Source organism: Triturus cristatus, chromosome 7, assembly GCF_964204655.1.
Source record: "Triturus cristatus chromosome 7, aTriCri1.1, whole genome shotgun sequence".
NCBI classification, from domain to species: domain Eukaryota; kingdom Metazoa; phylum Chordata; class Amphibia; order Caudata; family Salamandridae; genus Triturus; species Triturus cristatus.
Genome location: NC_140590.1, coordinates 572,105,078 through 572,129,497, shown reverse-complemented (window position 1 = coordinate 572,129,497; position 24,420 = coordinate 572,105,078). Strand labels below are relative to the sequence as shown.

General features: G+C 47.8%; 1 protein-coding gene across 2 annotated transcripts in view; it reads right to left on the bottom strand.

Annotated features, from left to right (window-relative positions):
- The window catches only part of MYCBPAP (MYCBP associated protein), an 835,305-nt gene that overhangs the window by 154,876 nt on the left and 656,009 nt on the right, over window positions 1-24,420 (bottom strand). For both annotated transcript variants that reach the window (XM_085617113.1, XM_085617114.1), the window contains exons 15-16: window positions 9,368-9,489; window positions 5,066-5,181 (exon numbers count right to left, since the gene is read on the bottom strand). In XM_085617113.1, coding sequence (XP_085473239.1) covers window positions 5,066-5,181; window positions 9,368-9,489 — 238 coding nt within the window. The remainder of the gene's footprint in view (window positions 1-5,065; window positions 5,182-9,367; window positions 9,490-24,420) is intronic.

The window sequence follows — 24,420 nt, the reverse complement described above, 5'->3', positions numbered from 1 at the left end:
TTTGCTAATTTTGGTGTATTTCAAAATTATTTTTTCCTAATTGTCAAGGCAACGTAAAATGAGTTTTTCCATACAGCGTTGATACGATCACATATTCGTAATAGTAGTTGTTCATTCTGCGTGGTTTAGTACCACAGAGATCCAGAAATACATCTCGGTGAATCCAGCAAGGCCCAAAACAAGCAGTCAGGTTAAGGCCTGCTACAGTACTGCAGGCTGCGCCACAGTGCTGACTCACAGCCAAGGACATGGACAGCAGTGCTGCCACGCAGCTGAGGCTGTGACAGAAAGTGATGCGCTCAGGGTTCACTCAGCATTTGTGACTATTGACTTTTGCAGTTAAGGTTTCAAGAATAGCTCAGCTTGACTTTAGTTGAATAATGTAGGTATCCATCTATCGATCTCCCTCCTTTCTGCGCTCAGTCCCTGAGGGGAAAGGAAGCTGTTTAGACAGACGCTGCAACAGCAATGAGGAATTTGGGGTAAGGGCGACCTGCAAGTGTTCATGGCCAGAGGGAGTGGGAGGTTGGTGAATGGCAGAGAAAGAGAGAGGCAGAGAGAAAGTAAGCAAGAAAGTGGGAGAGAGGAAAAGACAGGGAGGGAGAAAGAGAGGTCGAGAGTAGGAAACGAGATTTCAACACAGCTGAAATTTGCAGTGTTTGTGTTCGACCTTAAACTTTTCTCGAGGTAAAACCTGGTGCATACATTGCGGATAAATCAAGCACATTCCAGCGTTGTGCCCCTCAAAAGGAAGGCAGGCGCAATTTGTGCATTATTCCCCATTCCAAGGTCTGTAGTTTTGAATGGTGAGGTAACTTCCTACCTCCTAGTTACCAAACGCAGCAGAGTTGTATTGCTATAGTCCTCGGCACCACATTTTGGCTGACATTAGCGGGTCAGTTGTAATGACTCCCTCCAGTCTGCAGGTAGAGAGTCAAAGGCAGCCTCGGCGCACTGAAGTCACGCCGGGGCTGTGGAACTTCAAAGTTAGAGCGCTTCACCCTCACATCCATCGCTACCGTTAGAGTCTCATGTCCAGTGAGTGCTGTGCCACCCAGCGGAGAGGGTACATTACTGCATTGTACTGTAGTAGCATTTATATGTTGGTTTCTACCCCTGACAAGGCTCTGAGGCACTTTGCACATGGGCTGCACGATACACCACGTGGAAAGGGTGTTGTACCTGTGAGACTAGTGGGAAGCATTTTGGTGTTATGTTCAGTTGGTATGTAGATTTGTATGATGGAGATTATCAACTGTGAGGGTATCCTGGCGCCTCATCAGGAGGGTAGGTCTGGAGGAGCTCCTAGTTGAACAACCAGGTTTTCAGCTTCTTGCAAAAGTCGAGGAGAGGAGCGGCGGTCCTGACATGTAGAGAGAGTTTGTTCCAGCTTTTGGCTCAGAAGAAGGTGATATCGCAACCTCCTGTATTACGTCTGCTGATGCAGGGGATTTGTGTGAGTGAGACAGAAGTGGAGTGTAGATGTCCGAAGAGTTGGTAGAGTTGGAGTTGGTCATTGAGGTACGCTGAACCTGCGTTGTGGAGGGCTTTGTCGGCGTGGATGAGAAGCTTGAATTTGCCACTTTTCTAGAAGGAAAGTCAGTGCGGTTCCGCGAGGTAGAGCGGTTCTATGGGCTTCTGGTGATGTCTAGGATGAGACTGGCAGCGGTGTTTTGGATGGGTTTGAGTCTTTACATGAGTTGGCTAGAAATGCCGATGTACAGTGTTTGCCGTAGTTGAGTCTACTGGTGATGTGGGCCTGTTGTGACCTTGCGTCTAGTGTGCGTGCAGAGCCATGTGAAGATTTTGCAAAGCATTCTGAGGATGTGGCTTCAGTATGCAATAATGACTTTGACTTGTTTGTTCATTGAGAGCTTATCATCAAGGACGATGCTAAGGTTTCTGGTGTGGTCTGAGGGAGTGGACGTAGGACCCAGTTTGAGTGGCCACCAGGAAGAGTCCCAGGTGGATTTTTTTTATCATTATGGAGTTTGAGGCAGTTTTCGCATCCAGTTTGCTACGTCAGACATGCAGACTGTGAAGTGCTTCCAGGTGGTGTTGTTTGTGTGGGTGAAGGAGAGGATAAGCTGAGTGTCATCCGTGTAGGAGACGATGTTGATGTTGTGGGTTCTTATGATGCGGGCAAGAGGTGCCATGGTCAAACTGAGGAAGGAGCCCAAGGGGACTCCGGAGATGAGCTGCTTGAGTTCGGAGGTCAAAATGGCGATCCAACTTAGGGCGAGTCCTTGGACTCCTGATTCCTGAAGACTGGCGATGAGGATGCCATGGGAGATGATGTTGAAAGCTGCCACGAGGTTGAGAAGGATAAGTGTAGCAGTCTCTCCTCTATACCTGATAAGCGGATGTCATCTGTTGCTGTCAATTGAATGATCTCCGTGCTTTGTTGCTGTGGAATCCTGATTGGGTTGAGCCCAGGAGGTGGTGCTGCTCCAGCAGGGTAGATAGCTGCATGCTGATCGGTTTCTCGAGGAATTTGGCTGGGAAGGGTAGGAGCGAGATAGGCCTGTAATTGCCAAAATCCTTAGGATTAGCGGAGGGTTTCTTCAGCAGAGCAGTTACCTACCCGTGTTCCAGCTGTCCTGGAAGTACCCGCTGAGGATAGAGGAGTTGATAATGGTGTAGAGGTTGGTGCTGATCAGTGTGCTTCCCAGGTTGTACATGTGGTGAGGGCAGGGGTCTAAGGAGGACCCTGAGTAGATGGTCTGTATGATTCTGGTGGTGTCATTTGTGGAGAGGGGGCTACAGTTTGGTAGGAGGTGGGTGATCCTGGTGGTTGTGGGAGGTTGCATGATAATGTCCTCTATGATGGGTTTGGATGTGAAGGTGCACTAGATTTTGAGGATTTTGTTGTGAAAGAAGTCCAAAAGGCTGTAACTGAGAATCTGTGATGGGATGATTGTGTTAGTGGAGGCTGTCGAGTTGGTGAAATCCTTGACAATGTTGAAAAGTTCTTTGTCAGAGTTGGCGCAGGATACAAGTCTCATCACAAGGGTCGCTTTCCTGGCTTCTTTGATCTGTGCATGGTACCTTCGGAGAGCGGATTTGTAAGTGGCTCTGGAGGTGGTGTCATGGCTGGTCCTCCATCATCTTCCCAGCTGCTTGCAATAGCACCTGGGGTCTCTGAGGTGCTCGGTATACCAGCATGCTTACAAGCAAAATATTGAGTGTCTGATTTTTTTCATGTTGGCCAGGATGTTGGTGCACTTTGAGATCCAGTTGTCGAAGGTGGGTAGGTGTTTCTGTAGGTCGCCTGTCAGGTTTGGTTGGCGTGGTTCCAGTCTGCTTCTGTCATGTTGCTGCAGTTGTGACCAAGTTTCATGGTCAGTTTAGGTTTGTTGGGTGGGGTACGCTGAAGTAGAAGTGGATGATGGAGTGGTCTGTCCATGTGAGCGGGGAGATGTGGCTGAAGGTGATCTTGATGCTGGACATGAAGACTGGGTTGAGTGAGTGTCCGGCGGCGTGAATCGAGTCACGTACAAGCTGCGTGAAACAGATGTTGTTGACGCTTTCTAGGAGGTCGGTGACATTGTGGGTCCATGGGGTCAGTGAGATGAATGTTGAGGACGCAGAGTAGGAAGAAGTCATTGAATCTAATGTTGATGTGGGTGATGAAGTCAGTGCGGAGGTTGCTGAATGTGGTGCGGGGTCCAATCGGTTGGTTGCCAAGGGTGCCTGAAATTGTCGTGGAGTAGCTGATCTGCAGTTGGAAGTACAGGTGTTCCATGAGCATGGTTGGTTCATCCCAAGCGGTGGTGCAGATGATGATATCCTTGTGGATGATTGTGAGGCGTCCTCTCGGCTTGTGGGGCCTGTCACAGCAGATGATCTTGAATCCAGGGGGATGGCCACGGTAGGGATGAAAGATGCTCTCATCCAGGTCTCAGTCAGGAAGGGAATGTCTGGGGAGAGAGTGTCGATGAGGTACCATATCTCGGTGGTGTATTGCGGCGGGATCTGTTGTTCAGAAGCATGCAGGCAATACGGGGTGAAGTGTGTGCAGAGGGTGTTGTGGAGGGACATGCTGCAAAAGAAGCAGCAGTGAGTGACCTGTTGTGTGATATGGTTTGCCTTTGGTGCCCCTGCTGCACGTGCCCAGAGGCTGCCATCAAGTCGATCCTAGGAGTGGAGGAGTGTGGGGGGCGGGGCTAGGGAGGGGCGGTATAGCAGTGGGAGTAGGCAGCAGGAGAAGCAGGTAAGGAGAGGGGGAGAACGGAGGTGGGAAAAGAGGGGGAGGAAGGAAGAGCACAATTACGGACACAAATACTGGGCAGAGCAGAACAGGCGAAAAAATATAAAGGCACATAAAACGGGCAAAACAGGCACAAAAGACAAAATGTGTACAGAGGAAAAACTAGCATAAAAGACTAAAGTACAAAGGGCAAAACGGGCACAGAGGCAAAACAAGTACAAAAGACCAGGCACAAAAAAGGGCACAAAAGACAAAAGATTGGGCAGAGCAACAAAAAGGGAACATACATAATGGGCAAAAAAAGGCCAAGCACAGAGACAGACAGGAATGAAGGAAGAGCGCAGAGAGACCGATTCCAGAAGGGCCTTAGACTGGTCAGAGGACCAGTCCAAGGTAAGCGAGAGCTGGGGCCTAGGCGTGCATGTAAGGTGTAATGAATGAACAATGACAGAGGTGCTCTGAGCATGACCACAGCACATTGCGGTGTAATGGAGGAAGCATAAGTAAAGGACAGGCACCTTTGGATTATAATTAGCTTGCAGTTATCATGTACTAGATGCCACAGCACACTGCTGTAAATGCAAGTTCAGATTTACCCATCCATTTTGAATGCAGGAACAAGACAGTACATTTAGTATTTCCTTTTCCCAGAATCTTCTCTGACTTCAGAGAGAACAGGAGAATATAAGACTTGAAGCCCCCGGGGATGGCTGGTGAGAGGTGAGATTAACGGTACCTTTCACCTCAGAAGAGCTGGTGTACAATAATATGAGTCCTTTTGGAAATGACAGTAGTTGAGCTTGAGTGTTCTTTGCTCAGTGCAAGGGAGTCTCTGAAAATGGTCTGGTTAATTACCTTCTTCCTCCTGGACAACCTCCCCCAGCGACTCCTTCTCGGGCAGGCCCAGAATAGACCGGAGCAAGATGGAATGATTGACAAGACCATCTATGGCCTCGCGCCACAGCTGCAAGCTGCAAGACACAAAAAAATGTTACACAGGCCCCTCTGATTCTCTGATCAATGTGTGTGCATATGTATCGCCTCCAGGATGAAGCAAGGCTAATCTCATTCCTCTCAGATGTGATTTATGACATTTAAAAAAATGGAGACATAGTAAAAATGTGAGCTACTTAGATTTCCTCAGATTGCTACCTTTTCCCCTAAAAATGATTAACTTGGTGATACCACATTACTTCACAGAAATTACACCTTGCAAAACACTGGTGATATCTAAGCATAAAAAAATGAGTTAAACCATGCACACAGCAGGTGCAGGATTTACATCTGTTGCTTTGCATGTTTTACTAAATTGTTTTTGGTTTGACTTGTATGGTGTACCATTTTATTTAACATTTTATTTTTATTTGTTTTTTAATGCAATACAAAATATGAGCCGAGGGTCCAATTAGTTTGGTGAAGCATTACTATAACATCATCACTTAAATGCTGTTATGTAATTAACCAATAGGTAACCACGTTACACCCCACTCCGTCCATTGCCCCAACTTTAAAATAACAAGAGAAAAGGTTTTTAACTAGCAGGGCATGTTTATGTGACCATGTATACTGTGCAGTACCAGGTGCCCAAAAGAAGGTGCCAATTTGCTTTGAATCGCCCCATTTAACACATGTATATGTGCGTTGCATTGTGCTTGTTAAGTGGAGTAAGAACGTCAAAAGTTCCGGGACCGAAGGAGTTGTGTCAGATGTCTCGGCTAAACATTTGCAGTGCTCTTAAGTGGGAAATGTTTAGAAAGAGATGTTCTCTCTTAGACAAATTTTCTACTACGGATGGTCACCTCGCTGTGAACTTGGGTTCTGAATGTGTGAGCCTGTGCATAAGCTGCTCCTTGGCCAGCAGGTGGCAAAATGTAAAGAAGCAAAGAGCATTGGATGTAGCCTCCTCCTTTAGAGGGCTATAATCTGTCTCGCTGCCCCTACCATGTGCATTGTTAGAGTCCAATTGTGGGATGAGTTGCCTTCCAGCCCTTCTGGTCTAATTCCAAGTAGCAATATAAACAACAAAAGTGAAACAGCAAGCTTATGGAGCAACCGCACCTCCCTCAGCGTTCCCCCACTGTTGGTCCAGAGTCCAAAATTTGAAAATGTTTAGCGTGCACATCCGCTACTCCCGCTGTTTTCAGAGAGTGATCCCAAGGACCAAAATTGATTAATTCACGACTGCGAAAAGCACCACAATGAATAGTTTCTAAAATCATATTGTCCATCCAGTCAGTTTGTATCGAAAATATTCTTTAATCTGCATATGAATATTGTAAAAACAGCAAATGTGTTTCGTCCAACACCTGTAGACTTCATCAGGGCGTATTTATTAGTTGTATTCCTCTGTTGTTATTAACATCAGTGCCAACACTGTAATTATTCAGATCAATAGCCCCTCCTTTCATGTGCTCGATCCCTCATAAGTCCATGGTCAGGTTCAATACCACTTTACTTAGTGATGCTGCAACAGTGCCTTAGTAAGCCCCAGTTGCCGCTGCAGTAGTCGTCGTCTCTTCTATGACATAGACTCTGCCATCTGTGAGTCTGCCCTGCCAAGTGGTGCCACCCCAGTCCTGGGCCCTTGGAAGTGAAGCCTCAGGTGCTTGCTCCAGCAAAACCCATGCATCCTCTGATGAACTGGTGCATTGCCCCCACTGCATGGATCGACATCATGCGGCCTGCACCTTCGATGTTTAAGCAACCAGGATCAAGGTACTTTTGTTCAGTGGGCCTCACTGGGTAACTGTATTCGGCTCGCACTCCATCGCGGTCAACCATAACTTCTGATTTTGTCCCGGTCCGGCACGACTAGATATCCCAAATAAGCATTTATTGCTTCTAAGCCCTATTTTACAGTTTATTCTTTAAATATTTATATCTCAAGTTCTACTTATTGGATTGTTGTCGGTATGGTCTTGTTTTATTTATTAAATTAAGTTAGCTTGTTCTAACGTGGTGTGGAAGCTTTGTGGCATTTTCACTGCTTTACAATTTGAAGTGTGGCACAAATATTTTATACATGGCCTCCAAAGTTAAGCCTGACTGCTCTGTGTCAAGCTACCAGAAGGTGAGCACAGGTTAATTTAGGGTGTGCTTGTGCCTTGCCCTGACTAGGATTGTGGTTGCTGCTTGACCAGGGCTCACACCCCAGTCAGCCAGTAACCCAATTTCTAACAGTGTCACATTGTATAATGGACTCAGTAGGGCTCATGTGTGTAGTAGAGGTGGACTACATTAGGTAACCCAGTACGCCGGGCCTCCTAAGACAAACGTTTTGCAATACCATTACTTGTTTTTCCATTTTCCTGTCCCAACCATATCACATAAGCCCAAAATGCACCTTGATGTAGGGCACAAGAAAAAGAACTTACAGTTCACTCACTTGTAGTTGAACACAGATTGCATAATTATGGCTGGGGATAAAACAACCCATGACAAACGCCTTTATTTACAAATAACCTATGGCACACAACAGTTTATGAAGGAATGTTGCCCCTTTCCAACCAATCACTTTTAATTGTGAATTGATCATTCTTGTTTTCCTCGACATAACAGACCAGACTAGATGCCAGCAATTGTTAAGGATCCTACTGACATCATCCAACCCTACATATCAACTTAACAGGTTTTCTCTTATAATTTCACACAGCAGCCTGGTCCCCATCTTTTCCTCCGGTGGGATACGACAATTTAACCCCATTGATAGAGTAAGGTACCTGTTATTTCACCACATGTTTCATTGCAGTGACCACACCAGCACAGACACAATTTTCTGGTACCTGAGTGTACATCGTGTTTGCACTATGTTTACATTTTATTATTCTCTAGCCTGCATTATACAGATATAATTAATTTTAAACAGATGCGTCTAGTAGTTGTATCAATGGTCCTGATGAAAGCCCCTATGCCTCATTAGAGTGTGGCCATAGTGCAGAAACATGTTGACCTCTACTTGTGGGTTGAAATAACACCCACCTTCTTTTAATCCTAGCTTTGGCACAATAAAGACTCATCTTGTCCACCTTGAGGTCATTTTAAAATCCCTACATTCTTCTCTGCATTGAGAGCTCCATACCCTAGTATTGCTCATTACTTGGCACACATAATAACCATGGCATTGAAAAACATCTCATGAACTCCCTTAAATAAGAAGTAGCTCACACCTTGATGGATCTTGATGACCGGTGCCAGGAGGTCTCTTAGGCGGGTGAGAGCTTTATGTCCTGTTAGCAGGAAGACCTGCATACAACATGTTTGAATCAACACACGTTTTCTGAGCAGGGAATGTGTTTACGTGAATTAGAGAATATCTCTCATTGCTACACCTACCCCCTTTCCTTTTGTGGGATTAAGTTACTCCACACTGTGGTACTGCAACTCCTGGCACCTACAGTCTACATGAGAAGGGGTGTACCCCAAACATCTACTGAAAGGGAGAGAACTGTGGTTCTGCATCCCCCAGCACCCATAGACAGACTGAATGAGACTGCAGTGGCTACTCCACACAGCCACTGCAAGTGAGAGGACTGTGGTACTACAGCTCTTGCCATTAAATGAGATGGAAGTTACTCAACATAGTAATTGAAAAGGAGAAAACCGCAGCAGTGCAGCTCCCAGCACCCTGAGTCTGAATGAGATGGGAGTTACTCTACACAGCCACTGAAATTGAGGGAACTGTGGTACTGCAGCTCCTGACTCCCACAGAGTAACTGAGATGGAAGGTACTCAACAGATCCTTTGAAGGGAGAGAACTGCACTACTGCATCTCCTGGCACCCCAAGTCTGAATAAGATGGAAGTCACTCCAAACAGAAACTGAAAGTGAGAGAACTGTGGTCCTGCAGCACAGGGCACCGATAGTTTGAATGAGACGAGGACCAGGCTAAACAGGGCCCTGGAGAGTAAAAGAATAATGGCATTGCAGCACTCCATACACAAAGTCAGAACAATTTAAGAGACTGCAGATATCATGTCAAAAATACTGTATAGACACCTGGTTCCACTACCTACTGTCTGTATATTTGCAGCACTGTTAAACTAATATTAAGGTAGAAGCCTGCGGTGCAAAATGTACTACGGCCTACAGTCTGAAATGATAAAATGCATACACATTTTGGATGCTCTGCAGGTTTGGCCCCACTCTTTCTTGACTTACCATGTCTGATAGAGAAGATCTGGCTGTGTTTCCTCTAGTGGAAAAGAAAGGTCCAAAACCCCCTTATTTAACTGGGATAGGATTGCTTCTCGCTGTTCCTCATCATGTATAGAGAGCATAGCCTGTAGAAAATAAGTCACACTCAATGAACCAGCCAATGCCAGTGCAGTGCTCAGATTGAGCTATCTGCAAACACTACTAAGAACTCACTCACAAGACCGGCTTAGATCAAACAAAAAAGATTAGCAATAAGCCTTGTAAATACATATAGATAATCTTCATTCCTCCCACTTACTTTTATAACCACAAATTACAAATGAATCTCAAAATAAAAAATGTCTCACCTGCTAACACGTATAGGAGAAACAAAATCCAAAGTACTCTGGCAGAATTAATTTGAACCCTAATATCAGCATTCACACAGTACATAAGAACCAACCAACTAACCCTTTCAAGTTAATTTATTAAACCACCCATGAAAAACCTGTGAACGACAGCAAGGGCATCTTAAAAACTCAGAGCCTTCCTCAGAGAGCTTAGACCTTTAGAGATTAGCTTTGAGTGAGGTAAGAGATGCTAGATCAGTAATGCAGATGTATGTCAAGCAGCCAATTGTGAACTGAGTAAGAGTTATTTCTTTCAGTGTGAGTTAGGGCAATGGCTTCTTAGGTCAAGTAATGCAATCTTTTCTCTTAGTCTTTGGGTTAAGACAGCATTTTGGAACCCCTGGAATCAGTGAATCTGAAACAATGAGATGCGTGCATACAGAGCATGACAGTAGTCAAGTAGTAGGTAAATAACCATTCCCACCAATAGAGTAAATTGGAAAGAAGCAGTTGGATGAGTCTGAGTTTGTGTATTTAGTTGAAGCATCTGCTAAACATGGCACTGATGCGTCTGTTGAGGGAAAGGTCAGAATCAAAAATGATTTGTGGTCTTCTTCACAAATCCACTACTGTAATGTATTGTCCAGAGAAGTCCAGATGAGGGGGCGTTAGGACGTTTCATTTGTACTCACTTAAGCACTCAATCTATAATTCTTTGATCTATTTAGCTGCAGGCTAATATCTCCGGTCCCCATTTTAATCTCACTGAGTGTTTTCTGGAGAGCTGTCACCACGGAGGAGTCTTGAGAGAATGTGATGTATACTTGCCTATAACTGTAGAGATCTCAACTGCTACAACCTGGTCCCATAATTGTCAAACAGGCATTGGAAAAGTCAACAAGTCTGGCTCTTGTTAGGGAAAGAGAGTGTGGGTGTGTATTCCACATCTGTCCTTGAATCATAATCCCATAATGAAACATCTGCGTTTTTAGAGATGAGTGTTATGAAAAGGAGTCAGAAGATTATGTTGTAATTGCTAAGCATAACAAATTGCATAATGGATACTTTTAACAAAGGGCCATATTGCAAAATTCAGCAACATGACAGCAAAATAAAATATATAAACCCGCAAGAGCTGTTAGTGAATAGAGGAATAGCAGTGTGTTTTTACAACAGGCCAAGGCTTCCAATAACAAACTCTTCCTAAACCAAAAAGCCATAAATGGGAGATTCTAATGGGACCATAAACAGCCCACTCAAGCAATGCCAAACCATGAAAACCACACAAAAGCCAGTGTTTGAAGGGAGGTGACTCAAAGCCCACTCTCTCCCTGTACTTCTTATTATACTTTCTTGAAGAATTGATGACATGAGGTATCGAGACAACTTATGCTTATTCCAGTGGAAAGTCATAGATGGGTGAACTTCCTTACATCTAAACGGGCTGAAGGGGACTTTCTTGGCATGACTGGTCATCTTGTAAAATCCAGCATGACTCCTACGTCCAATATGTAGAGGGCATCGGCCAAAAAACTAAGCAAATCTCAGTGACATGCATATGTCAAAGGACCAATTGTATAGAGAATTAACAATCTCCAGTTCATCTGGAGTTCTCACAACTTTCTTAGCAGGCATGAGGCAACATTGAATGGAGGAGTTGGAGGGAAACATCATTTAGGGCTAGTGGCACTACGCACAAGCTGCAGTTGTCACCATGCCTATGTGTGTATCGTGGTATGGAGGTTCCCACCAATCAAGCTGAAAATATATTTCAGGGGCTACATAGCCACACAGGGTGCTTCCTTGCAGATTGAAAAATTCTGTCACCCGTTCAGACAGATTCACCAACCAAAATCAATATCTTGTCACAAAGCTTGCAACAAGTACAACGCAGCAAGGAATGGAAAGTCCAGACGGGATCTAAAAAGGGTAGGGGCAACCCCAGCTGCAAGCTGCTGTTGTCAGCATCAAACTGGAAGCACCATCTCACCCACCAGGCAAACTGAGAATTGCATTTCAGGATTGCATAGTCATGCAGTGTACTGTTTATTAAATGGACGCATGCTGCCACTTGCCCAAGCAGATGCACCAACTGGAATGTAGTAATATCTTGCTTGTCACAAAGCTCTCAAGAGATAGAGGCATCATGGAATAAAGGATCCACTGGGGAGCTAGGAAAGGGGTGGTGCACCCACTGATGACAGCTGTTGTTATCAGTACTGATTTGGAGGTGACCACCTCATCCACCACGTTGAAAAGTGGTATATCAGTAGTGATAAGTAGGGACCTACCACTAGTAATAAGGCCGCACACACAAGAAGGTTCAGTCAAGGTCTCAATAAAATATTCCCTTGCTCAATCCCTTGGTAGCTGATTAAAAACCCGGGTCCTCACCCACTCATCAGCTTTCTCCCCCAGTCCAGACAGCTTAGAGTCCACTAGATACTGGTGTAACTTCTCTTGAACACAATGAGTCAAGATCTGCTCTTTAAGAATTACATTGTACAGCCCCTCATAAGTACTCACCTGTTTACCTTCATGCCAATTCTCCAGTGCCTTCACTGAGATGTCCACAAAGTACACCCAGGACTGTGTGTGTATCTTTGTGGTGTTCCTGAACTTCACCCTGTACCGCTCTAAGGTCACACCAAAGTTCCTGACTAGGCATTTCTTCATGTGTGGGTAGGATTTTGCCTCATCCCCTAATAGAATCAGGAGCCTATCCCTCCCAACTACTGGGATCGACTCCCACAGGAGTGAACCCCTATATTTAGAGTGGACCTTCTCATCTTAAGGGCCCTTTCAAATGCAGCCATCAATTTATCAATGTCGCCCCCTTCTACATACATGGAACTATTCCCTTGTAAAGTCTGGGACTAAACCCACCACCCCTGGACATCTTAACATAAGGACAGCACCCTCCCCAGCAGCTCAGCCGCTCCGTCCACCGCGCCAGCAGAGTCCTCCCGCCATACAGGGTTGGAGCCTGCTGCTCGTCAGGTCTCGCACTGCATCTGCTCTGTGTCCGTTTTTCTCTGCTTCCCTGCTGCCCCTGCATTGCCCGTACTGTTTTTGTTCTTCTGGGTTATTTAATTAAGTGTTTTTGGGTCAGTACTTTCCCCTTGGCCCCTCGCCACTGTTCTCTTGTGTTTCTTGGGGTTGACTCCCTTCGCCTCTGCCCGCTTTCCCGCCGCTGCTGGCCCTGCGGCCCCGCCCCCTACTCAGCCCCGCTCCCGCCTCCCGACCTCTGCTCCCGCCCTCCTCCCCTATATATGGGGACCGCTGCGTGGACGCGCACCGGATGCGCGGAGCGGGTGCGAGGCAAGCCCGTTTGCGCCCGTCCGTGCCTGGACCGTGCCTAGCGCCAGACCCCCTGGCCCGCGCATGCGCCACAACACCCGCCGCTGCTACGTCGCCAACACCCTCAACACACTCAACGCTGCCCGATCCTCCACCTGCCTACAGGCCACCCCGAAGTACACCCATGGACCCTCCACCTGCCGAAAGTGCAGCTACACCAGCCAGGGCACACCGGCACGTCCTGCCCTTCCCACCAAAGCAGGCTACAACAGTCTCAGATGCATACTACTCAACACCCACTCAGTCCACCAGTACGCCGTTGAACTCTGGGACCTTCTCGATTCAAAGTCCTCGGACGTCGCCTTCCTGACGGAGACCTGGATGAACGCCTCCTCGGCGCCCGACATAGCCATAGCCATCCCGGATGGCTACAAGATCACCCGCAGGGACCGAAACAACAATCCAGGAGGAGAAATCGCCATCGTCCACAGGAACACCATCAGAATTTCAACCAACATCGAAGACTCCCTCAGCATGGCCAAACACCTGCACTTCCAGATCCACGTCGATCACAACACCACCCTCAGAGGAACCCTTGTCTACAGACCCCCGGGACCCCGACCACAGTTCAGCGACTCCAACGCCGACCTCATCAGCATGCACACCCTCACCTCCACAGACTACATCCTCCTCGGAGACCTGAACTTCCACCTCGAGAACCCTAACGACAGCAACTCCACAATCCTGATCGACAACCTAGCCAACCTCGGACTCAAACAGCTCGCACAATGCCCACCCACTCCGCCGAAAACACTCTCGACCCCATCTTCTCCGCCAACAAACATATCACCTTCAGCCACACCACCGAACTCCACTGGACCGACAACCACTGCATCCACTTCTCCTTCGAGAAACACACCACGCACATCCAACTGCAACGAATCCCATACCGCAGCTGGAACAAAGTCACCGAAGACAGCTACTCACCACCCTTGCCCGAGACCACCCATCCGATCCCTCTGACACCAGCGCAGCGGCCCACACAGACAACGGATCGACGACTGCGCCAACACCCTTGCCCCAATCAGGAAACCCTCCAACAGGCGCACCGACACGAGAGCCATCTGGTTCAACGCCGACCACCAGTCTTCCAAACAAACCTGCCAAAGAATCGAGAAGCAGTGGCGCCAAGATCAGACAACCACGCAGCCCTCAAGAACGCCAGAGGCAAGAACCACCAACTCATCAGATCTGCCAAAAGGACCTCCTTCAAGGAATGCATCGACAACAACACACACAACAGCAAAGAGCTCTTCAGCATCGTGAAATAACTCGCCTCCCCCAGCTCCCGCAAGAACTCTGCGACTCCCTGGCCACCTTCTTCCGCCGCAAGATCGCAGACATCCACGACAGCTTCGACACACAGACACCGACGACAGACGACAGACGACAGACGCCGACATCCCCGACCCAACACCCACCAAACACACGACCTCCTGCTCTCCTGGAACCACGTCAACGACGAAGACACCATCATAATCATGAACACCATCCACTCCGCCTCTCCTTCCAACCCCTGCCCCCACCACATCTTCAACAAAGCAAGCTCCATCATCGCACCCCAACTCTGAAAGATCATCAACAGCTCCTTCGAGACCGCCACCGTTCCGGAGAGCTGGAAACACGCCGAGATCAACGCCCTGCTCAAGAAACCTAAGGCGGACCCAAAGGACCTCAAGAACTTTCGCCCCATCTCCTTGCTCCCGTTCCCGGCGAAAGTTATTGAGAAGACCGCCAACAGACACCTAACCCACTTCCTGGAGGAGAACAACATCCTGGACTCCACCCAATCCAGCTTCCGCAGCAACCACAGCACAGAAACCGCCCTCATCGCTGCCACAGACGATATCAGGACCCTCCTGGACAACGGCGAAACCGCGGCCCTCATCCTCCTGGACATCTCGGCCACCTTCGACACTGTCTGCTATCACACCCTATGCACACGCCTCCACGAAGCAGGGATCCATGACAAAACCCTGAACTGGATCACCTCCTACCTCACCGGCAGAACCCAGCGAGTCCGTCTCCCCCATTCAGATTCAAAGCCACCACGGTCACCTGTGGCGTACCCCAAGGATCATCCCTCAGCCTGACCCTTTTCAACATCTACATGGCACCGCTCGCCAACATCGTCCAAGCACACCACCTCGACATCATCTCGTACGCCGACGACACCCAGCTAATCCTCTCCCTTACCAAGGAGCCGGCCACCGCTAAATCCAACCTCCACGAGGGAATGAAGGCCGTCGCAGAGTGGATGAAGACCAGCCATCTGAAACTGAACTCTGACAAGACGGAAGTCCTCATCCTTGGCTCCACCCCCTCCGCATGGGATGACTCCTGGTGGCCGGCCACGTTGGGAGCTGCCCCGACACCCACCAACCACGCATGCAACCTGGGTTTCATCCTGGACTCAACGCTCTTCATGACCCAGCAAGTCAACACTGTCTCCTCCTCCTGCTTCAACACCCTCCGCATGCTCCGCAAGATCTACAGATGGATCCCCACTGATACCAGAAGGATGGTCACCCAAGCCCTTGTCAGCAGCAGGCTGGACTACGGTAACGCCCTCTACGCAGGAACCACGGCCAAACTCCAGAAAGACTCCAATGCATACAAAACGCCTCCGCACGCCTCATCCTTGGAATCCCCCACCACAGTCACATCACCGTCCACCTGAGAGACCTGCACTGGCTCATGATCAACAAGAGGATCACCTTCAAGCTCCTCACCCACGCCCACAAAGCACTCCAGAACGCCGGATTGGCATACCTCAATGAACGACTCACCTTCGACACCCTGAAGCGCCAGCTTCGCTCCGCAGACCTCGCCCTCGCCACCATCTCACGCATCCGCCGAAAGACCACTGGCGGCAGATCATTCTCCCACCTCGCCGCCAAGACCTGGAACACCCTCCCCATACACCTGCGACAGACCCAGGACCTGCTGGCCTTCAGGAGACTTCTCAAGACCTGGCTGTTCAATCAGTAGCTGCTTCACCCCCCCCCCCCCCTCTCCCCCCCACCAGCGCCTTGAGACCCTCACAGGTGAGTGGAGCGCTCTATAAATGTTCTGATTGATTGATTGAACATCTTCCTCTTTGTTGTTGCCACCATTTCTTCTTGCTTCCTCCCTTGCCCACTTCTTCACTAGTTCCAGTTTCTCCTTCTCTAACACGATAGACACTAACTGAACCTCAAGCTGTCTCTCTGCAAGTGACAGCTCTGGTTCCTATGTGAGGAAGCCTCCACCCTCCACTAGCTGGAAGTATGATCCTGGTGCTAGAAGAAATGGAAGAGTCTTCATCATCATCCACTTGGAAGTTGTTGAGGGGCCATCTTTCCCCACCCCTTCATTCCCTGGAGCTGACTCTGCCCAGACCTACAGTGACCTAACCATCTCTGCCTTTCTAATCCTATTTGTAGCAGGTAGCCCCCTAGCCCTACACTGTATCCTAATCTCAGCGCATTTAGACAGGTTAGCCAGATCAAACTCCATGGCATCCCTAGATGTGGGTCACAAAAACTTTGGCAACACAGAGATCGAACAATTTAGAAACATAAAAAAATTGATTTAAAAACAGTTTGAATCCAAATTTCAAAAATTCAAAAATCTATTTAGAGGATTTTCAAAGATCTTCACTTAATTACTGTATGGTGTAGTCAAACACAAGATACTTATCTTCACCACTGAACACCAAATGTTGGAAAGTGGTTTATTAGTAGTGATAAGTAAGGACCTAACATACAATAAAAGGCTCATTCGAGGTCTCAATAAATTATTCCCTTGCTCAACCCTTGGTAGCAGGCTTAATTTAGGAGATAGGTGTGTAAAGCATTCAAAAACATCAATACATTAAATAAGTAAGACACAACACACAATAAAAATACAACACCATCTAATAATAATAGGTTATATTTTTATGATTAAAATGACACCAAAATGACAAAAATCCAATGTAGGGAACCAGAGATATGAATTTGTAAAGATTAAAGGTAAAACTAGCGCTTAGAAGCAAATCGCGTTCAAAGGGTTAAAAAAGGTTGCGCTGGACCGAGACAAAGTCCAGAGTTCAGGCCACCCATGATGTAACACTTTACACTTACTTCCAAAAGTGTTTCAATATACAAGAAAGTGGTCCATAGCACCAGCTAAGGGTTCCGATTCTCCGGTCTGCCACTTGGCGTCAGGGACTACAACTCCCACAAGGTGCACCTGGTGAACTTATGGTGCTTTTCAATAACGTTGCTCCAAACTTCTGAAACTTCTTCTTGAAGTTCCTCTTGTGGGTTCAAAGTGTCCAAAACACCAATCCAAGGGTCTAGAAGCTCTGAGATGGTCCTTGGGATGTTGGGACTATGTTTCCTGCAATGCACCTGGCTAAATCTTTAAAAGTCCACTGGACGCATTCAGATGGGTTCTTTTTGGTGGAGATGATGAAGGTGGATCTCTTTTAACCTGTTGTGTCAGGGAATCACTCCTTTCACTTTTGAAACAAGGCAAAGTCCTTAGGGCTGTAGCACTAACTATACAGCAGGTGCAGTCCTGCAGGGTGCAATCCTTTGGGTGCAGGTCGGGGTTCCAGCAGGGCAGTCCTTCTTCTGTAGTGTTAGGCAGGGAACTCTTGTAGTTCTTTTGTACCTTTCGCTCCTTATTCAGAGGCATAGCCCTTAGGGCGGTAGTTCCAAAGTGTGCAGCAGGGGAAGTTCTTATGACTGCAGTCCTCTTAGAGTACAGACCAGGGGTTCCAGCAGGGCAGTCCTTCTTCTCTAGATTATTCCAGGCAGGGACCTGAGTTGCTGTGCAGCTCTCACAGTTTTTATCTTGTGCTGATGGGGGACAATTGGGGGGGCACCCCTGACCAATGGGGTTCAGGGTGAAACCCAGACGTATGACATCTCCCTCCAAAGTGTTGCATACTCTTGTCCCGGAAAGCACTATTCTTCCAAAATCCAAAATGGAGAAACTTTCTCCTAGAGGTCAAGATCTGGCTAACTAATCCCACTGGCGTGGCTTAACACTCTCCTTCCAACCCATCTGCTAATCGAATTACAGAGGCACCTGCCTGGCTGGGAGTGCAGGATGTGGGGGTGAGCCTGTGCTGCCCTAAACTGCCATACCCTCTTCGAAGACCAGTTTGGCTCATCCACCCCATCTGCTTTTGGTCTGCAGCTTGCAGTTCTCCTCCCACAGGAAATCCTTTGTCTCTTGTCAGGCCACTTCACACATCATTAAAACAGATTGGCTCAGCCTGGCAGAGGGCTGCTGGAAGGCTGGAATCTGACCTACAAAACAGAAAGTTCTATAGCTTCTTTTCGGTGAGATTTATGATAAATCTAACAGTGGCAAGTTGCTGGATTTTTTTCTGTCATTTTGATACTGTGAAGTATATTTTTAGCTCCTTTCTTCCAATAGTTACAATTTTTTTTAACAATCTTTTTATTATTAAAGCCATCTTTTCGCACAGTTTTTACAAGACAATAATATCACAATAGCACAGGGTACGCACCACTCTGAGCATCATATTACGTTTACAACAACTTGCATCATATATTCTTATACATGTGCCAAAGTGAGACCTAACCGAGACTAACTTTGTTTCGATTTTAAGTGCTGTACAGTCTACCTTTCATCTATCTGTCTTCCAACTGTATATATCCCTAGTTAACCCAGCATTTGGCCTCTTACGATTGATTCTCAACTTGCCTTGTTTCGCATTATTTAGTGATCTATGTGTCATCCCTCAGAATCATGTCTGAGCACACTAGCTGTTGCCTCCTGTGTTCTCCGTTACTATGTCCCATCGTCCCCTTCAGGTACCCTTTTATTCTCTCTCTCCCCTGCCTCCCAGGACATATTACCCATAAGAGCCGCCCACTCTGTCAAGTATTCTTCCAGCTTCTCGCCCCTACGGGTCTTTTTCATATGCATCTCTTTTGCTTGGGCCCATTTCATCATGTTTCCATGCCATAGGTCTATGAGGGTGGTCTCTGGGCCATCCAACCAATGGCTAATCTTTGCATTGCCAGCACAAGAGCCAGCTGCAAGTATTTCCAACTCCTACCCTCCTTTGGCTTCTTGACTATACCGAATAGACATTCCTGTCTGTGGCTTCCTGGATCGGGCAGGTCACCTCCTTCATTCTTTCTGCCACCTTCTGCCAGAATTGGAGGACCCCACTGCATTCCCATGCCACATGGAAGAATGGTGCGCCATCCTCTCTACAACTGGGGTATGTTGCGTCTCTCACCACATATATCCTGCTAAGTTTAATTGGCGTTAAGTACGTGCCTGGACCACCTCTCTGCAACGAAGCCCTGTGGCGCTTACTGGAGGTATCTGGTGGCCTAGTTGACCCCCTGGGGCCCTCAGGATTGAAGGGGACTTAATTCACCAACTTAAAACGCGCCACAGGGCGTGTTTGCACACGTCACCTCTGGCCCCGCCCTCTCCCTTTACCACTGTGGAAAGGTGCCCTGTGGCCCGTTTTAAGTTGGGGGATTAAGTCCCCTTGAATCCTGAGAGTCCCTGGGTCCAACTAGCGCACCACGTACCTCCAGTAAGCACCACAGAGCTGCGTTGCAGAGCGATGGTCCAAGGCCATGCCCCATTTTACACCCTCTGCAATGCAACTCTGTGGCACTTAATGGACGTACCTCGTGGGTTAGTTGGCCCCCTGGGACCGTCAGGATTCAAGGGGACTTAATTCTACAACTTAAAACGCGCCACAGTGACATCAGGCGCCATTTGATGAATCTTCGCTAAATTTTCAAAACTAATGCCCTGCTCAGGTCAGCTCCTGTCTTGAAAGTTTCTGGGTGATTCGTCAAGCGGGGGCCGAGGTAAAAGGGGGTCCCAAAACGCGTTTTCTTTATGTTCATTTTCATAGAAAACTTTAGACAAAGCTACAGCTCGAACTGCTGAACAGAATTACACCAAATTTGGCAAAAAGGTAGCTCTTGGTTCAGAAAGTGACCTTTTTTTTAAATGGTGTAAATCCGTTCAGTAGTTCCTGCGAAATACATACATAAAAAAATATTAGTATTTGGTGGCCGCGGTGGATCCGCGAACCCTCCCTAGCACAAGCTTGACCCTGATTGGCTGCCAATACTTCAAACCAGGAAGTGTTGGCAGCCATCTTGTGACTCGGTTGAACCGAGTCACAAGAAAAAAGGTGAAAAAACAAGAAAATGAGGCAGGGTAGAAACACCCTGACACACTAGGCCTGGTGAGAGGATCCCAAAAAAGCAAAAAAGCATTTTTCTAACATTTTCGAAAATAAAAAAAAATGAAGCGTGGGCTCCTGCGCTTTGTTTGTTTTAAGCCCCTGGGTGGGCCAGGTCCCAAGGGCAATACATAATTATATAGCGGGTACCGCAGCCCCGGGGACCGCTACCTCCCTGGGGCTTTTTTTATACAAATGTGTGGGGGGCTTCTACCCCCCATGCTGTCCAGGGGACCGCCACTTCCCCGGGCTTTAATTTATTTTGGGTGGGGGGGCTTCGCGGGCCACCCAAGCCATCACCTCCCCGGGGCTACTTTTAAAAACAAAGTGTGGTGGGGCTCGAACCCCCCCACACATTCTACCGGGGACCACCACCTCCCCAGGGCACTAATTATTCTAATATGGGGGTCCCTTGCGGACGCCCGGCACCAGGGACCACTACCTCCCTGGGGCTGCACACATGTTGTACCGGGGCCGGAGCCCTCAATGGCCTTAGGGATCGCTGACCCCCAGGGCCGGCTCCAGCAATGTCCCAGGGTGTCCCCCCCGGGACATTGAAGTTTGCTATGGCAGGATAGCAAACACTGCTTTGCTTTATGGAAGCGAGAGCAGGAAACCTGCTCTAGCTTCCATGAAGCAAAGCAGAATTGCTTTTGGGCAAGGGGAGCCAGCAGCGAAAGCAGGGGCATTGGGCCTCCCCCGCGGTGCCCAACATGAGGCCAGGCCCTGGGGGATGGGGCACCCGGGGCCAAAGGTGGCCCGGGAGAGAGACCGCGCAAAATGTTTTTTTAAATAAAAGGCAGGCCAGGCACGGGGGATCGGATCTCCAGGCCAAAAATGGCCCAAAGGGGCCATGCAGTTCCTCTTCTATAAAAAAAAGTTTTTTCCGGGCCCCAGGGCCGAAATTGGCCCGGGGAGGGGGGGCGGAATGGCCCCACTCCCCTATAAATAAAAAAAAAAATAAAAGGCCTAGTCCTGGGGGATGGGATCGCCAGGGCCGTAATCGGCATGGGAAAGGGGCGACGCCCACCACTCTCACATTTAATTTTTTTAATTTATATTTTTTTAAATGTCTAAGGCCCTGGGGATGGGGTTTTCTTTCTGCACCCATCTTGCCTGTTGCTGCACCTCACTTGTCTCTTTCTGAACCTCACTTGCCTCTTTCTGCACTTGTCTTGCCTCTTTCTGCACCTCACTTGCCTCTTTCTGCACCTCTCTTGTTTCTTTCTGCACCCTTCTTCCCTCTTTGTATACCTATCTTGCCTCTTTCTGCACCTCTTTTGCCTGTTTCTGTAACTCTCTTGCTTCTTTCTGCAGTTCTCTTGCTTCCTTATGCAGCTCTGTTGCTTCTTTCTGCACTTTTCTTGCCTCTTTCTGCACCTCCGTTGGTTCTTTCTGCACTTCTATTGCTTTTTTCCACATTTCTCTTGCTTCTTTCTGCACTCCTCTTTGCTCTTGCTGCACCTCTCTTGCATCCTTCTGCACCTCTATTGCTTCTTTCTGTACCTCTCTTGCCCTTTTCTGCACTTCTCTTGCCTCTTTCTGCACCTCACTTGCCTCTTTCTGCACTTCTCTTGCTTCTTTCTGCACCTTTCTGTACCTCTCTTGCCCTTTTCTGCACTTCTCTTGCCTTTCTGCCTCTCACTTGCCTCATTCTGCACCTCTCTTGCGTCTTTCTGAACCTCTCTTGTCTGCTGCTGCACTTCTCTTGACTCTTTCTGCACCTAACTTGTCTCTTTCTACACTTCTATAGCTTTTCTCTGCACCTCTCTTGTTTCTTTCTGCAACTCTGTTGTCTCTTTCATCAAACAAAGGCCTAGTCCTGGGGATGGGGTCGCCAGGGCCGTAATCGGCCTGGGAAGGGGGGCGGCGCCCACCCCTCTCCCTTTTAATTTTTTAATTATAGGCCCCGGGGGATGGGGTCTTCTTTCTGCACCTCTCTTGCCTGTTGCTGCACCTCACTTGTCTCTTTCTGCACCTCACTTGCCTATTTCTGCACTTCTATTGCCTCTTTCTGCACCTCCGGTGGTTCTTTCTGCACTTCTAATGCTTTTTTCTACATCTCTCTTGCTTCTTTCTGCACCCCTCTTGGCTCTTTCTGCATTTCTCTTTCCTGTTTCTGCACCTCGCTTGCTTCTTTCTGCGCCTCTCTTGCCTTTTTCTGCACTTCTCTTGTCTCTTTCTGCACCTCACTTGCATATTTCTGCACTTCTCTTGCCTTTTCTGCACCTCTCTTGTTTCTTTCTGTAATTCTCTTGCCTCTTTCTGCCATTCTCTTGCCTTTCTGCACTTCTCTTGCCTCTTTCTGCACCCCTCTTGCCTGTTTCTGCATCTCACTTGCCTCATTCTGCACCTCTATTGCCTCTTTCTGAACCTCTCTTGTCTGCTTCTGCACTTCTCTTGACTCTTTCTGCACCTCACTTGTCTCTTTCTACACTTCTATAGCTTTTCTCTGCACCACTCTTGTTTCTTTCTGCAACTCTGTTGTCTTGTCTCTTTCATCACTTCTCTTGCCTATTTCTGCACCACTGTTGCCTTTTTCTGTACCTCACTTGCCTCTTTCTGCACTTCCCTTGCCTCTTTCTGCACCTCACTTGCCTCTTTCTGCACTTCTCTTGCTTTTTCTGCACCTCTCTTATTTTTTTATGCATCCCTCTTGCCTCTTTGTGTACACTTCTTCCCTCTTTGTGTACCTATCTTGCCTCTTTCTGCACCTCTCTTGCCTGTTTCTGCAACTCTCTTGTTTCCTTCTGCAGTTCTCTTGCTTCATTCTGCATCTCTGTTACTTCTTTCTGTACTTCTCTTGCCTCTTTCTGCATCCCTCTTGCATGTTTTTGCACTTTACTGGCCTTTTTCTGCACCTCTCTTGCCTCTTTCTGTACTTCTCTTGCCTCTTTCTGCACCTCACTTGCCTCTTTCTGCACTTCTCTTGCTTTTTCTGCACCTCTCTTGTTTCTTTCTGCAATTCTCTTGCCTCTTTCTGCACCTGTTGCTTCTTTCTGCATTTCTCTTGCGTCTTTCTGCACCCTTCATGCCTCTTTCAGCACCTCAGATGGTTCATTCTGCACTTCTATTGTTTTTTCCACATCTCTTGCTTCTTTCTGCCCCCTTGCCTCTTTCTGCACCCCTCTTTCTTCTTTCTGCACCTCTCTTGCCTCCTTCTGCACCTCTATTGCTTCTTTATGCACTTGTCTTACCTCTTTCTGCAGTTCTCTTGCCTCCTTCTGCACCTCTGTTGCTTCTTGCTGCACCTCTCTTGCCTTTTTCTGTATTTCTCTTGCCTGTTTCTGCACCTCACTTGCCTCTTTCTGCACTCCCCTTTCCTCTTTCTGCACTTCTCTTGCCTTTTCTGCACCTCTCTTGTTTCTTTTTGCAACTCTCTTGCCTCTTTCTGCACTTCTCTTGCCTCTTGCTGCACTTCTCTTGCCTCTTTCTGCACCTCACTTGCCTCTTTCTGCACTTCTCTTGCTTCTTTCTGCACCTTTCTGTACCTCTCTTGCCCTTTTCTGCACTTCTCTTGCCTTTCTGCCTCTCACTTGCCTCATTCTGCACCTCTCTTGCGTCTTTCTGAACCTCTCTTGTCTGCTGCTGCACTTCTCTTGACTCTTTCTGCACCTAACTTGTCTCTTTCTACACTTCTATAGCTTTTCTCTGCACCTCTCTTGTTTCTTTCTGCAACTCTGTTGTCTCTTTCATCAAACAAAGGCCGAGTCCTGGGGATGGGGTCGCCAGGGCCGTAATCGGCCTGGGAAGGGGGGCGGTGCCCACCCCTCTCCCTTTTAATTTTTTAATTATAGGCCCCGGGGGATGGGGTCTTCTTTCTGCACCTCTCTTGCCTGTTGCTGCACCTCACTTGTCTCTTTCTGCACCTCACTTGCCTATTTCTGCACTTCTATTGCCTCTTTCTGCACCTCCGGTGGTTCTTTCTGCACTTCTAATGCTTTTTTCTACATCTCTCTTGCTTCTTTCTGCACCCCTCTTGGCTCTTTCTGCATTTCTCTTTCCTGTTTCTGCACCTCGCTTGCTTCTTTCTGCGCCTCTCTTGCCTTTTTCTGCACTTCTCTTGTCTCTTTCTGCACCTCACTTGCATATTTCTGCACTTCTCTTGCCTTTTCTGCACCTCTCTTGTTTCTTTCTGTAAT